The 13789-nt window shown below is 39.7% G+C and overlaps 1 protein-coding gene across 2 annotated transcripts in view; it reads left to right on the forward strand.

Annotated features, from left to right (window-relative positions):
- The window catches only part of LOC102455501 (neuroendocrine protein 7B2), a 98233-nt gene that overhangs the window by 57381 nt on the left and 27063 nt on the right, over positions 1 to 13789 (forward strand). For both annotated transcript variants that reach the window (XM_025189462.2, XM_006132692.4), the window contains exon 3: positions 11070 to 11219. In XM_025189462.2, the coding sequence (XP_025045247.2) occupies positions 11070 to 11219 (150 nt within the window). The remainder of the gene's footprint in view (positions 1 to 11069; positions 11220 to 13789) is intronic.

A 13789-nucleotide genomic window follows, 5' to 3' on the forward strand; every position in this document is an offset into this window, starting at 1 on the left:
AGTATGGCCATTCTTATATTCTTACGTTCTCACTTGCTTTTTCATTAGGGAAGCATGCTGCTTTCTATTCCGCTAAATAACATTTACAACAAAATGTTAAGCAATGGATATTTTCTTTTCTGTCCTCAATTAATTTTTGAGTGAACGTAGTTCACAATAAAGGTGCTTGCATGACTGCCCTATAAGACCGTACAGCACAAGCTTCAGAAGTAAAAGCTGCTTCAATGTCTCTTAACTCTCACCTGACCACTTTGCAGAGATAAGAACATAGTTATATTTCCGTCAATGACTCAGGGTTTGTCTACACTACACAGTTTTTAGTGGCATGGCTATGCCAAGGCAGCCAGGCCACTAAAAGTCAGGCAGTGTAAACCCTGTTGGCACTTTTGCTGACAAAAAACTCCCCCCTCCTCCTCCGAGCAACATTTGCTTTGTCGGCAGAAGAGCATTCTAAATTACATCTGCCAATGATGGCCCTGGAGGTCATGGGAAAATGACAGCTAGAGATCAACAGACATCCAGAGATTATGGCTGTGTCCTCACTAGTGACATAGCATCTGGAAGGAGGTGATGTAGAGTTCAATGACAGTATGTCATTCTATTGAGGAGGACTCCTACAACTAGTTATACGCTTTAAGGCCGCTTTGCACTGTCATATCACAATATGAGGTTTGGTTTATTGTATCTGCTCTTTGCTGAGAGATTTCTGCTGCGTATACTACATAAAATTGCAGTCATAGTGGGACTGATTTTATTAAAGCATACATGATATGTGCTAGGCTTTGTTCAGTTTTTTAAAAGTCCACCTTTCTTTGAGACATTGTTCTCTCCTTTCCATTATATAAATATGTCTGAGGCTACATGGTAAGTGTATCAAGTTATCAAGTCAAGTTATCAAGTCAATATGGGTGTGGGATTAAGGATACCACAGCTTTGGCACAAAAGTTGAAAAGGGGCATGGTGTGCTTTTTATCCATAAAAATAGGTAGTGGAGTTAACATCTGGATACTATATAGGTCTCACTAAAAATACCTACAATATTTTTTCTCTGTATCTCTTTCCAGTTGGGATTACTGAGCTAGCCAAGGAGTTTGATTGTCTAGTGATGTTACATGTTGTACATGCTTTAAAATGGCAGCTATTAAGAGTTAGGAGCCAGATGACACTGTGAGATTCACTGTGGGTTGTGGGTAAAATGTACATCCTCTTTTTCTTGATTTGTGACAAAGCTTGTAGCTCTATTAAGAATTTGCTTTCATGCATATTAAGGAATAATGAGGTCATGGGAAAATAAGGAACTGGGTTCCAGGTATTTAGGCATCTAACTCCCCATGGGATGTAATATGTATTGTCAATAGATACTTGGCTAGGTTGGAGAACCCAAGTGGAAAGAGAGACAGAGAAAAATTATAATAGGACTTTTTAGTGAGGTCTAGACAATATCCTAACGTCAACTACCTGGAGAGTTAGGTGCCTAATTACCTTTGAGGATCTGGTCTTAACACATTTATTACAGGCAAGACCTATACTTGTGATTGGAGACCTGGACAGGAGCAGAGCTAAGAATTCCTGAGCAATGTTTCCTCTAATTTTTTCCCCCATTCATGTGTGGAATAATTTTTGTTCTTTACACTGAGGGACATGCATCACAAGTAGAAACACATGCTGCCAGCTGTGGCACTTAAATCTCTGCGAACATTGTTCCTGACTTCTAATCCCATTTCTGCTGATTTTCTTTGGCCTTGAGTAAGTCATACAACTGAAAATTCTCAAAAGTGACCCCTAATTTTATCTGTTTATCTGATGTTCAATTTAAGAGAGCCAGTGCCTAATATTCTGAGAACTGCCAGTGCTCTGCTTCTGAAAATCAGGACTATATGTCCGAACACAGCACCCAAAATTAGAAGCGATTTAAGAAAATGTGTCCATTAACCTCTCTGCTTCAATTTTGCCATTTATAAAACAAAGTCACGTGGATTACCTGACAGGATGTTGCAAGTACTGATTAATGGGAATTCATTAGTTAATTCAATCTTTTTCTTAGCAGATGCACAAGGTGCCTCAGGTGGCACATGACCAGGTTTCATCACTGAATTTGGTGGTTGGATCATTGGCCTGATCAGTGATCGATGCCTTCCGGCTATTCAGTTAAAGCATATTTTGCTTTTAGATAGTACCTTCCATCCAAGGATCTCAAAGTGCCCTACAACCATTAGTGAGTCAGTCCTCACAAGTGTCACTGTGAGGTAGGAAAGACTTGTTATTCCTATTTTCCAAATGAGGAAACTGCTATCATGAGGCTAAGTATCTTGCTCAAGACCCTGAAAATTTAGAAAACAATGTGGCTGTAATAGATCATGCACAGAGTTGGTTTTTTGGTGTGACGGGGTTACATTAACATAGCTCCATTAATTCAGCACTATCCACAAAATAATTTAAAAAAATCTTATTTCTAACTTGAAGAAGTACCTATGTAGTAGACAATCATGCCCCAAAGTAAGAGGACTTATTTGAATGGGATTTGGTAAGCAGTTCCATAAGTAAAGTGTTAATCCTTGAAGAGACAGGCAGAAATAAATAAAATGTAACAAAGAAAGCTGTTGAGGGAATCGTTGTACTTTATAGGGCTTATCCCTGTTGACAGTTGCTGTAATATCTGATTCTAATATGAGCAAACTTGGGTGTGCACTGCAGGATTTCATACTGTTTATGTTTGGTGTTTGTTCACATTCATTCTCCTCTCTACGTGTCAAGGCAATTCACTGTTACAAAAGCTGTTTTTATTTATTTTGTAAAGTAGATGTTTGAAAGAGGCAATCTGTGAAATACATTTTTGCTTTTCTTGGAAGTAGTATGATAAGGAGTGGGGCTGTGGCATTTGAGAGGAGGTGGCCCGAGCCATTAGGCTTATGCTTCTTATGAGAAGGGCACGCCGTAATATCCTTCTTGCCACTTAAGAAATGAGCAAAATGTGCTCAGCCATAGAACAAAGGGAAGGAAAGGCACAGCCTTGTTCCTCTTAGCCTGTGAAGTACTACCATGTGCAATGGCCAACATTCCCTTTCCAGAACTAAAGGGTTTCCATGTTTTGTCTTTTTCCTCATACCCTGTTCTCCACAAGTCTTCATTCTGCCCAATCCACAGAGCTAGCCACTGTCTTTGTATCCTCTAAAGTGCTAAAACTACTAGCACTTTTTTCCATGTGCATAGAGAACCCATGTCTTGATTCAGTGCACTCTGACTCCACTGTAACATCCTTCAAGTCCCTCCATTAAAACATTATTTTTTGGAGGCTTGCAGGTTCTATTCCTTCCTTTGAGAAAGTATTTACTAACTAGATGGCCTAAAAAAACCCCACCAAACAGAAATCATTGCACCATCCTGGCATGTTAAATGTCAACTCCAATCTATATGATGGCCATTTAGGCCCCTACCTTGCAAAAATGCATGATTTTACTTCTGAGAGTAGTTACACCATATTTAATGGGCTCATGGAGTAAAGTTTCATGCTTTATTTAATGTTTTCAGGATCAGCACTTAAAGTAATGTGACTCAGGGACCTTGTCCTCATATTTACCTGCAACATATTTACCTGCTTTTAAAATGTTCAGCACATCTTTAGCATTGTTATGATTGTAAGAAATAATAACAGTAATGATATCATATATCAAATCCATGAGTTGAATGATGTTCCAAGTGTATTGCTGATCTCTGTTTCAAAAGGGTGGACATACACTGAACTGCTCAATTGTTTGGTTATATAGAGCCCAAAAGTGTGAAGAGGTAAAAATAAAATATGGAGTAAATTCAGATGTAGTTCAAGAAGGTAAAATCCCCAAACTATTGTTGGGAACTATGTCTGAATTTAAGATAGGATGAAGATAGGAGCCACTTAAAATAGGATGAATTTGAGCTAAGGTCCCTGAGGATCAATTTTTCACTCAGTTCCAGGCTGAGTTTGTGTGAAATAGTTGCAGTTCTCACTGAATTATTTTAGGAAGGTACTGATATAAAACAGTAGCATTCCATCTTATTTGTGTGTTAAAAGAAGCTTATATCCTCCAGAAGGACAGAATCTGTAAGGGATCTATAAGTTAAGGGGCACAGATGATGCAGATTAGGCAATACAACATATTCCATCTTGACTAAACCCCAAACCTTCTACCTATTAATTTCACTGAGTGACCCCTGGTTCATGTGTTACGTGACGGGATACATAACACTTTCTTATTCACTTTTCCACACCATTCATGATGTAATAGATCTGTATCATATCTCTCTTTAGTCATCTCTCTTCTAAAATGACCAGTGCCAATTCTTTTTATCTCTTCTCATCTGAAAGCTGTTTGATACCACTAATCATTTTTGTTGCCCACCTTTGTACCTTTTCTAATTCAAATATATCCTTTTGAGATGGAGTGACTAGTACTACATATAGTATTCAAGGTGTGGGCGTATCATGGCTTTATAGAGTGGTGTTATATTTTTTGTCTTACCTATCCATTTCTTAATTGTTCTTATTATTATGTTGGCTTATTTTACTGCTGTTGCACATTGAGCAGACATTTTCAGGGAAGTATCTACACTGACTACCCACTCTCTTGACTGATAGCAGTTAATTTAGACCGTATCATTTTGTATGTATAGGTTGGATTATGTTTTTCAATGTCCATTACTTTGCATTGATCAACATAGAATTTCATCTGCTATTTGTTGCCCAATCATCCACTTTTATGAGTTCCCGTTGTCACTTTTCACAGTCTGTTTTGGTCTTAGCCATCTTAAGTAATTTTGTATCATCTGCAAACTTTGCCACCTCACTTTTTTACACCCTTTTCCAGATCATTTATGACTATGTTGAAAAGCACTGAGTCTGGTATGGATCCCTAGGAGCTCTGTCTGAAACCAATTTATTTCTACCCATTGTTCCCTATCTTTTAACTAGTTACTGATCTATGAGAGCATGTCTACATGAGGGAATTATTTTGAAGTAACTAAATTCAAAATAATAACTCCCGAAATAACTATTTCAAAATAAGCTTATTCCCCAAGGAGTTATTTCAGAATAACCAGCCCCTTATTTTGAAATAATGGACTTGGTAGTGTGGATGCTCTGCTTGTTATTTTGAAATAAGGGTTTTTCAAAATAACTCCCTAGTGTAGACCAGGGTTGAGGGACCTTCTCCCTTCTTATCCCATGAGTGGTTAGTTTGATTAAGTGCCTTTGGCAAGGGACCTTAGAATCATAGAATAATAGGACTGGAAGGGACCTCAAGAGGTCATCGAGTCCAGCCCCTCGCCCTCAAGGCAGGACCAAGCTCCACCTACACCATCCCTGACAGATGTCTATCTAACTTGTTCTTAAATATCTCCAGAGAGGGAGATTCCACCACCTCCCTTGGCAATTTATTCCAATATTTGACCACCCTGACAGTTAGGAATTTTTTCCTAATGTCCAATCTAAACCTCCCCTGCTGCACTTTAAGCCCATTACTCCTTGTCCTGTCCTCAGAAACCAAGAGGAACAAATTTTCTCCTTCCTCCTTGTGACACCCTTTTAGATATTTGAAAACCGCTATCATGTCCCCCCTTAATCTTCTTTTTTCCAAACTAAACAAGCCCAGTTCATGAAGCCTGGCTTCATAGGTCATGTTCTCTAAACCTTTAATCATTCTTGTCGCTCTTCTCTGTACCCTTTCCAATTTCTCCACATCTTTCTTGAAATGTGGCGCCCAGAACTGGACACAGTACTCCAGCTGAGGCCTAACTAGTGCAGAGTAGAGCGGCAGAATGACTTCACGAGTTTTGCTTACAACACACCTGTTGATACAACCTAGAATCATATTTGCTTTTTTGGCAACAGCATCACACTGTTGACTCATATTCAACTTGTGGTCCACTATGACCCCTAGAGCCCTTTCTGCCATGCTCCTTCCTAGACAGTCGCTTCCCATCTTGTATGTATGGAACTGATTGTTCCTTCCTAAGTGGAGCACTTTGCATTTCTCTTTATTAAACCTCATCCTGTTTACCTCTGACCATTTCTCTAACTTGCTAAGGTCATTTTGAATTATGTCCCTATCCTCCAAGAAGTCGCAACCCCACCCAGTTTGGTATCATCCGCAAACTTAATAAGCGTACTCTCTATCCCAATATCTACATCATTGATGAAGATATTGAACAGTACGGGTCCCAAAACAGACCCTTGAGGAACTCCACTTGTTATCCCTTTCCAGCAGGATTTAGAACCGTTAACAACAACTCTCTGACTACGGTTATCCAGCCAATTATGCACCCACCTTATCGTGGCCCTATCTAAGTTATATTTGCCTAGTTTATCAATAAGAATATCATGCGAGACCGTATCAAAGTCTTTTTGAAAGTACAAGTACACGATATCCACGGGATCACTCTTGTTGGCATTTATCATTCCTTCTCAGAGCATGCCTCCCAGCGCATTAGAGAGGGAAAATCCAGTCAGGATAGATAAACTCCTCACAGAGAAAAGACAGTCCAGGAGTGCCATTCCTGGTCCATAAAACAACTTGCAAGGCATATACTGAAACCAGTGGGGGTACATCAAAGCCATTTGTCTCAGCTACTGTTATTTATTTGTTATGATGTGCAGGATCAGATTCTCTAATGGGCTATGTTCACTTTGCACCTCTAATTGGCCTAAAACAACTACATGGCTAGTAGAGCATTCCCTCTGTGTAGGGAACTCTGCTCCAGCATAGTTTCTCCATGCCTGTCTCCGCTCATCCCTGATAAGGTGTGGGCAATGGTAGGGAGGAGGCTTGACAAAGTGGACTTCTGACTCATGATGTTTGTTTAGCATTAAGTTCCCCAGCGACTTTTCACCAGTGTATAAGCTAGAGCTGTTCCTTGCTGGCTCTAATTTGCACCAGGGCTAAGTGGCTCGAGACGATGGAGCTGCAGCTTCCTAATCATCCCCCTTTTTGCTGCATCTGTAAGAGCTTGGACACGTTCAAGAATCTCATCTGCTGAATTTAAAAAACAAACACAAAAAAATTAGAGTGGCTAATATGAGTTTGGGAATGAAGGTTTTAAAGTGTTTTCATTTGGGGTCTGGAATTCATCTGGGATACTTACCACTGGTATTCATGATCTGCTTTATTGTTAATTCTTTCCTTTCTAGCACTGGCCAAACCACCTTTTTTCTTACTTATCCCCTCTTGTTATCTTTACAAATTCTACATTCACTTGAAGTTTCAGTGCAGATGAAAAAAGTCTGCTGCTCACTTGTTTTGTTAAATTGACTCAGCTGATGGCCCTGTTCCCTGTTTGTAACTGATAGGGGTCGTTGCTCCTAAAAATGCAGATTTGGTTGGATTATGCTACTAGTAGATGTGCAGCAGGAACTAGAGAAAGGTTTAAACAAGACAGGCTAGCTGAAATTGTAGCAGGTGAGTGATATCAAGAGAGGGCATTCAGTATCATAGTGGGAACATTTTTGCACTTTGTGGTTGTTTTTAGAGTATGATAGTTATTCTGTCTTCCCAGTAAGTGTGTTACAATTAGTTCTTTGAAAAATGGGGTGAAAAGGTAATTTCTTCCTGTTTTTAAACAATTAGGTTTTTCGTGACATTTTCTGACTCACTTTAGCTGCAATGGTGACTGCAGGAGTGCAACTAGCTGTTTTGGGAGGACATGCAAGATATCATTTTGGACTCCCTTCTTTCTTGGCTTACCTCTTGAGCATTACTGCTTAGCTAACGTTATTTCACTCCATCTTTTCAGTATATTAAAGATCAATTAAATAAGTTTGCATAGTTTTAATTGTGCCTATTATTTAATTTAAAGAACAACAAAAACAGTGATGTTATTTATACATGTCAAAAACCAGCATTTCCCAAGTAAAATCAAATGTCCCATAATTTAAATTTGAGAGCAGTCACTTGCATTGCTTAATATCACATAAAATAATCCACTAATTAATTTGTTGAGACATACATACTGTAACCGGCAGCATTAGAATACTTACAGTTATAGTCTTGTGCATCTTGTTTTCATGCCAGTACATGTGTCCGAGACTTCTGTGAAGGGGGTGCATTGTGCAAGCCATTTGCTTTTTTGAAAGATAGCGTCCATTCAGTGTGGATGCTATCTCGCATTTAAGCTGTGATTACTATGGACCGAATGGCCACTTGGGCACCTGTGCTTTTTCCTCTTTCCTCTTCTTTCGAAAGAACTCCCTCTTCCCCGTCCACACATGTCTTTTTCTGAAAGAGCTTATTTGGAAAAAGGCTTCTTCCTTGTGGAAAGAGGTTTACCAATGTCAGAAAAACCCCTGCGTTCTTTTGTTTTTTTTCGAAAGAATGCAATTGCGGTGTGGACGTAAGTGAAGTTTTTGTTTTTCCGAAAAAACTCTGTAGTGTAGATGTGGGGGCACAGGGCAGGAGCCTTTTGGGTGTTCAGGAATAAGAACAGGAGGTTGGGGATGGGGGCTCAGGGCAGGGGGATGTAGAAGTGCTGGAATCAGGGCAGGGGGTTGGGAGGTGTAGGAGTGAGTGTGGGGGAGCAAGCATGCACCTTTTCATTTTATTTTCCAAAAATAAAAAATTAATTGAGTTAATGATCTGAACAATACTGGGTTAATCTTCTAAGTTACGTCTAGACTGGCATAATTTTCCGGAAATGCTTTTAACGGAAAAGTTTTCAGTTAAAAGCATTTTCGGAAAAGAGTGTCTAGATTGGCACAGACGCTTTTCTGCAAAAGCACTTTTTGCGGAAAAGCATCCGTGGCCAATCTAGACGTGCTTTTGCGCAAAAAAGCCCCGATCGCCATTTTCGCAATCGGGGCTTTTTTGCGGAAAACAAATCTCAACTGTCTACACTAGCGCTTTTGCTTAAAAGTTTTGCGCAAAAGTGACTTTTGCCCGAATGGGAGCAGCATAGTATTTCCGCAAAAAGCATTGATTTCTTACAATAGGAAGTCAGTGCTTTTGCGGAAATTCAAGCAGCCAGTGTAGACAGCTGGCAAGTTTTTCCAGAAAAGCGGCTGATTTTCTGGAAAAACTGGCCAGTCTAGACTCAGCCCTACTGTATAAAAATATGTATATACTATCTAGATATTTTATGTATTTAGTAAAGATCTCATTGCCTACTAGATGAAAAAAAGTCATAACTCATGGCTTGAATGTTTTAATAGGACTATTTTTTGTTTCATATCTGTAAAATGTGACCTTTAAAAATGCACTACAGAATGAGAACCTTGACTTATATTTGAGCAAAAATGAATACACTTTCTGTAGAAAGTAACTCAATAGACTACCTGTTCATTTACATGATAATCTCTATGTTGGTGAGCTAAATTGTAGAGGTTTTCTAAACATTAGTTTCTAGTAGTGTCTTGAATTTAAAATAAAAAGGCTTTACAGTTCTCTTTGGAAAAATGTATTGTAAAACTCACCTCATTTCCTTTAGAACAATATCCCAGTGCCCGAATTACAGTACACTGTCACATGACAGTGGGTACAGTCTTTCGTAACCCTGATACAGGATGTGATTAGGGACAGAAAAGACACACTACATGTAAAATTCCATTCACAAAGAGAAAAAGTAAAAGCTGAATTAGAATGGTGAAAAAAAAGAGAAGTTATTGAGTAAATATAGACCCAGCTCACTTGTTCAACAGTATGGTCATAACCATAAAACCAAATATCTTGCAGATTGCACAGGTTCAAAAAGGTTCAAATAAGGCCATCAAGTATGAGCACTACCACCATGAAAATCACTGAGGCAATGATGTTCAGAATTCAAAATATAAAAAACTTTTAAATCACTGGTTAAAATTATATCCCCAAGACCTCATATGTGAAGAGGCAACAATGGCAAAAACTGTCAGTTTTGAAGATTTGACTATGCATATGTGACCTTGGACAACCCATAGGTTGGTGCCCTAGACCCCAGCTTAATCCGGCCCAGTATGTAACCCACACACCTAGTGTGGTTCACTGTCCTATGCAGTGGTCCTTACAGTGTGGCTATGTCTACACTACAGAGTTTTTGTGGGAAAACGGCCATTTTTCAGCAAAAACTCGCAGAGCGTCCACACCTTAAGTGCGTTTTTGCACAAGAGAATCAAAAAAACAGAGGGGTTTTAGTGCAATTGGTATTCCTCTTTCTACGAGGAAGAACACCTTTTTGTGAAAAAGTTCTTTCTCAAAAAGGCATATGTGGACGGGAAAGAGCTTTTTTTTTGCACAAAAAGAGGAAAAAGCACAGGTGCCCTGGCGGCCATTCTGTGCATACCAATCAGTGCTTACTTTTGAGAGAGTGTCCGTGCAGTGTGGACATGGCTTTTTTGATGCACTTTTGCAGTGTGGACACACTCTTGTGCAAGAAGTTTTTGCAGAAGATCTCTTCCAACAAAAGCTTCTTGCACAAAAAGCCTGCAGTCTAGACATAGCCTGAGAGATAAGGATGAGAGAGCTCACTCAACAGCCTTCAAAGAGAGCCAGCTGGCTTAATTGTTCAAGCTGTAAAGGCTTCTATATTAAGCACCAGAGGTTTCAGGTTTAGATTTGCTCAGTGGTGGTTACAGGTATAACCAGCTTTGCTATAGAACATCTGAGTTCATTTCATACTGCTAAATTTAAGAATTTATTTTCACACTGTACATGCTGTTACTTTTTATATGTTGTTTTCCTGGCACAATTATGTCCTGCAGTAGCTCTTAATTACTGTTCACTCTCATGAATTATGTCATTTGCAGTTGAAGATTATAGCAAAGGTGTTTTGTTTAAGTTCTGCTACTGTCTCTAATATTAAATATTTGTTTCAGTATTTTCCTATCTTTTACATATTTAGAAAATACTTGGACAAGGTTTTCAAAAAAGAATGCCCGATGTTAGGCTTCTTAATCTACTTTTTAGGATCTAAGTGACCCTGTTTTCAAAAGTGCTGAAAATGTGATAGAAGTTGGGCGTGGGGCCTGAATGTGAAGCTCTCTTTTTGAAAATCTTGCCCTGGATTTCTTGGAAAAACTAAAGCAAAATCTTACTTTTTGCCTTGTAATACGGTGTGCACACATCTGTTTTCATTAGGTGGTGCCCATGAAGGTCTTCAGCATTTGGGTCCCTATGGCAATATCCCAAATATTGTGGCTGAGCTGACTGGCGATAACATACCAAAGGATTTCAGCGAAGACCAAGGCTATCCTGACCCTCCAAATCCCTGCCCAATTGGAAAAACAGGTAATTCTAGAATATTCTATATAGGTTCCTTATTCCATGCTCATTATCATAGTATCAGAGTACTTTGCAATGGTGCATTAAGTCAGAGGTTCTTAACTTTTTGACTCATACCCCACCTATGTATTTTTTGTGGTCCTCTCACTCCCTTTCAATAGTAAAATGTGTGGTGCATGGGGTCAAAATGTCATGCCCAGCCAACCCTCTGTCATGACTGGCAAGTGTAGGTGTGTTTTCAGGTGCCCTAAAGGTAGAGATGTGATGGGGCTGTAAGTCAAAGGGGACTTCAGGACACAGGTGTGGAGAGTCCTTCGAGCACAGGTGTGTGTGGGATGCAAGTGACTGATGGACTCTGGGTTGTGCAAGACCTAAAATCTTGGTTTGTAATTCATTTGATAACAGGTTGGTGGCAGGGTCCATCACCCTCATATAAAAGTTATAGTACCACACTCCTATTCCTTCAGTCCTCTGGGTGGGGTGATGAGCCCTTGCATCCTACATCTGGCTCCAGCTTAGAGTCTCTTGGAAGCCCTGTGGAGGAGTTGCAATGCTGGGGCTCTCCAGTCCCAGACCTGCTCCCTGCAGGAGGCACAGACTCCATCCTCCACCTAGCACCACTCACTGGGGCCTCCCCAAGCTCATCCTTGGCATAGCCAGACAACCATGACAGGCAAAGTCCTCAAGGTCATGCAGGAGCCATGTTGCTCTGAGGGCTTGGCCTGCACCACTTCGTAGAGGTTTAATGGCACCTGAGTGAAGTGTGAGACCAGCATCAGAAGGGCCAAGCCCAGATAGTGGCACTCAATGTGGAGCCAGGGAAACAAGCAAAGCAAGCCCAGTGGGGAGCCTAGTCCTTAACTGCAAAGATCCCCAAGTTCTTCATTGTTCACCTCTGCCACCGTCTTCAATAGGCCATGAGAGAGAGACCAAATTTTAGTTGGTGGTGTTAATTACTGAATTATTAGATGACTGACTCTGTATTATGCACTCATAAAAAGTTTGACATGCCCTGCAGTTGAGTACCTATGCATTAAGCATTGTAGTTAATATCTAACACATTCTCTCATCCTCTCCCCTAAGGGGGAAGTGTGAGCAATGGGGTGTTTTTATTTTGGAATTTATTTACACACACACAAACACATACACACACACATCTACACCTACTGCAGATGGTAGTGGGCTTTGTGATGGTCCTTAGTTTTGGGGGATGTTTGTTCCACAGTTTTGGAGGGTGTGTCTAGACTACAGGGTTTTTAAAAAAAAAGTGGCCTTTTTTCGAAAAAACTGTTCCTGCGTCTAGACTACCACCGCGTTCTCCTTGACAGTAAATCGAAAGAACGCGGTGGTTTTGTTGATGGTGGTAAACCTCATTCTACGAGGAATAATGCCTTTTTTCGAAAGTCATCTTTCGAAAAAAGGTGCTATTGCATGAAAACGGCTTTTTCGAAAGAGCGTGTCTAGACTCTCTTTCGAAAAAGCAAGCTGCTTTTTTGAAAAATCTTCTTGTTCTCTAGATGCTCTTTTTCAAAAGAGGCTTTTTTGAAACATACTTTCAAAAAAACCTCTTTCGAAAGAGGCTTGCAGTCTAGACGTAGCTGGACTGGCCTCCAAGAAAACTCTATTTCCTGCATGAGCTTTACCTTCATGATAGAAAGTTCCGTTGTGTCAAAAAAGCAACATTGTCAAATGTGATCTTCATCCTGGAGTTTTAGCTGATCCTTTCAGTACCCTGGGCACAATTCATGTGGGTTCCTACTTCTGTAAGGAGCAGATCCAGCTCTTATTAAGTGAGGTGCCCAAAGGACTCCAGCACTTAAATCATTAGCTAAACTCTGTTTGTTTGCAATAGGAGCTGAATGGACTGTATTGGGAGTGAGGACTATATTTTTTAAATTACATTTTAAATTTCTGAACTTAGATGTATTTTCATAATTGAGAAATATTTTCTGTGTAGTATTTATTAACGTTATTTGAATAAAGTACAGACAGTTATCCTTAATCTTGTTACCAGATGTTCTGACTAGCTGTAGAATTGTTTAGAAAAGAAAAAAAATCATAAATATTTTTGCAACTTTTTATTTGATTATTTGTTAAAATTCTGAAAAATTCCAAATAGCCCTAATAATTCCTTTATATGAAATACACTCAGAGCTCCTGTACACAGGGTGAGGGGGGTGAGGAGAAGAAAGGATAGTGATTGTCTGTTTTTGAAATAATTCATGCTCTTACTTGACTATTCTGTAACCCACCATCTAACATCCCTAGTGGAGATTATGTCTACTAGTATCTTAGTAGAATGGTTTTTGGGGCCTTAAGTGGAAACTCAAATCTGTGTCCAAGTGGTGACTGTTAAAACTATATTAAGCAAAGAAATTACTAGAAAATTTCCTCATTGAGGTTTGTGGATTTGTTAAATGGAAAACAAATCCTTCTGAGTTATTGTTTGTTTGGCAACACTGGCATCGATCAGTGCTGGAGCAAGTCTCTCTGTAGCTGTGAGACAAGGCCACCACAGGCCTGTGACAGCCCCATCCCCAGTTTGAGGTAAGGATATTAAATATCGATTGATTAAC

Source organism: Pelodiscus sinensis, chromosome 4 (genome assembly GCF_049634645.1).
Source record: "Pelodiscus sinensis isolate JC-2024 chromosome 4, ASM4963464v1, whole genome shotgun sequence".
Taxonomy (NCBI): domain Eukaryota; kingdom Metazoa; phylum Chordata; order Testudines; family Trionychidae; genus Pelodiscus; species Pelodiscus sinensis.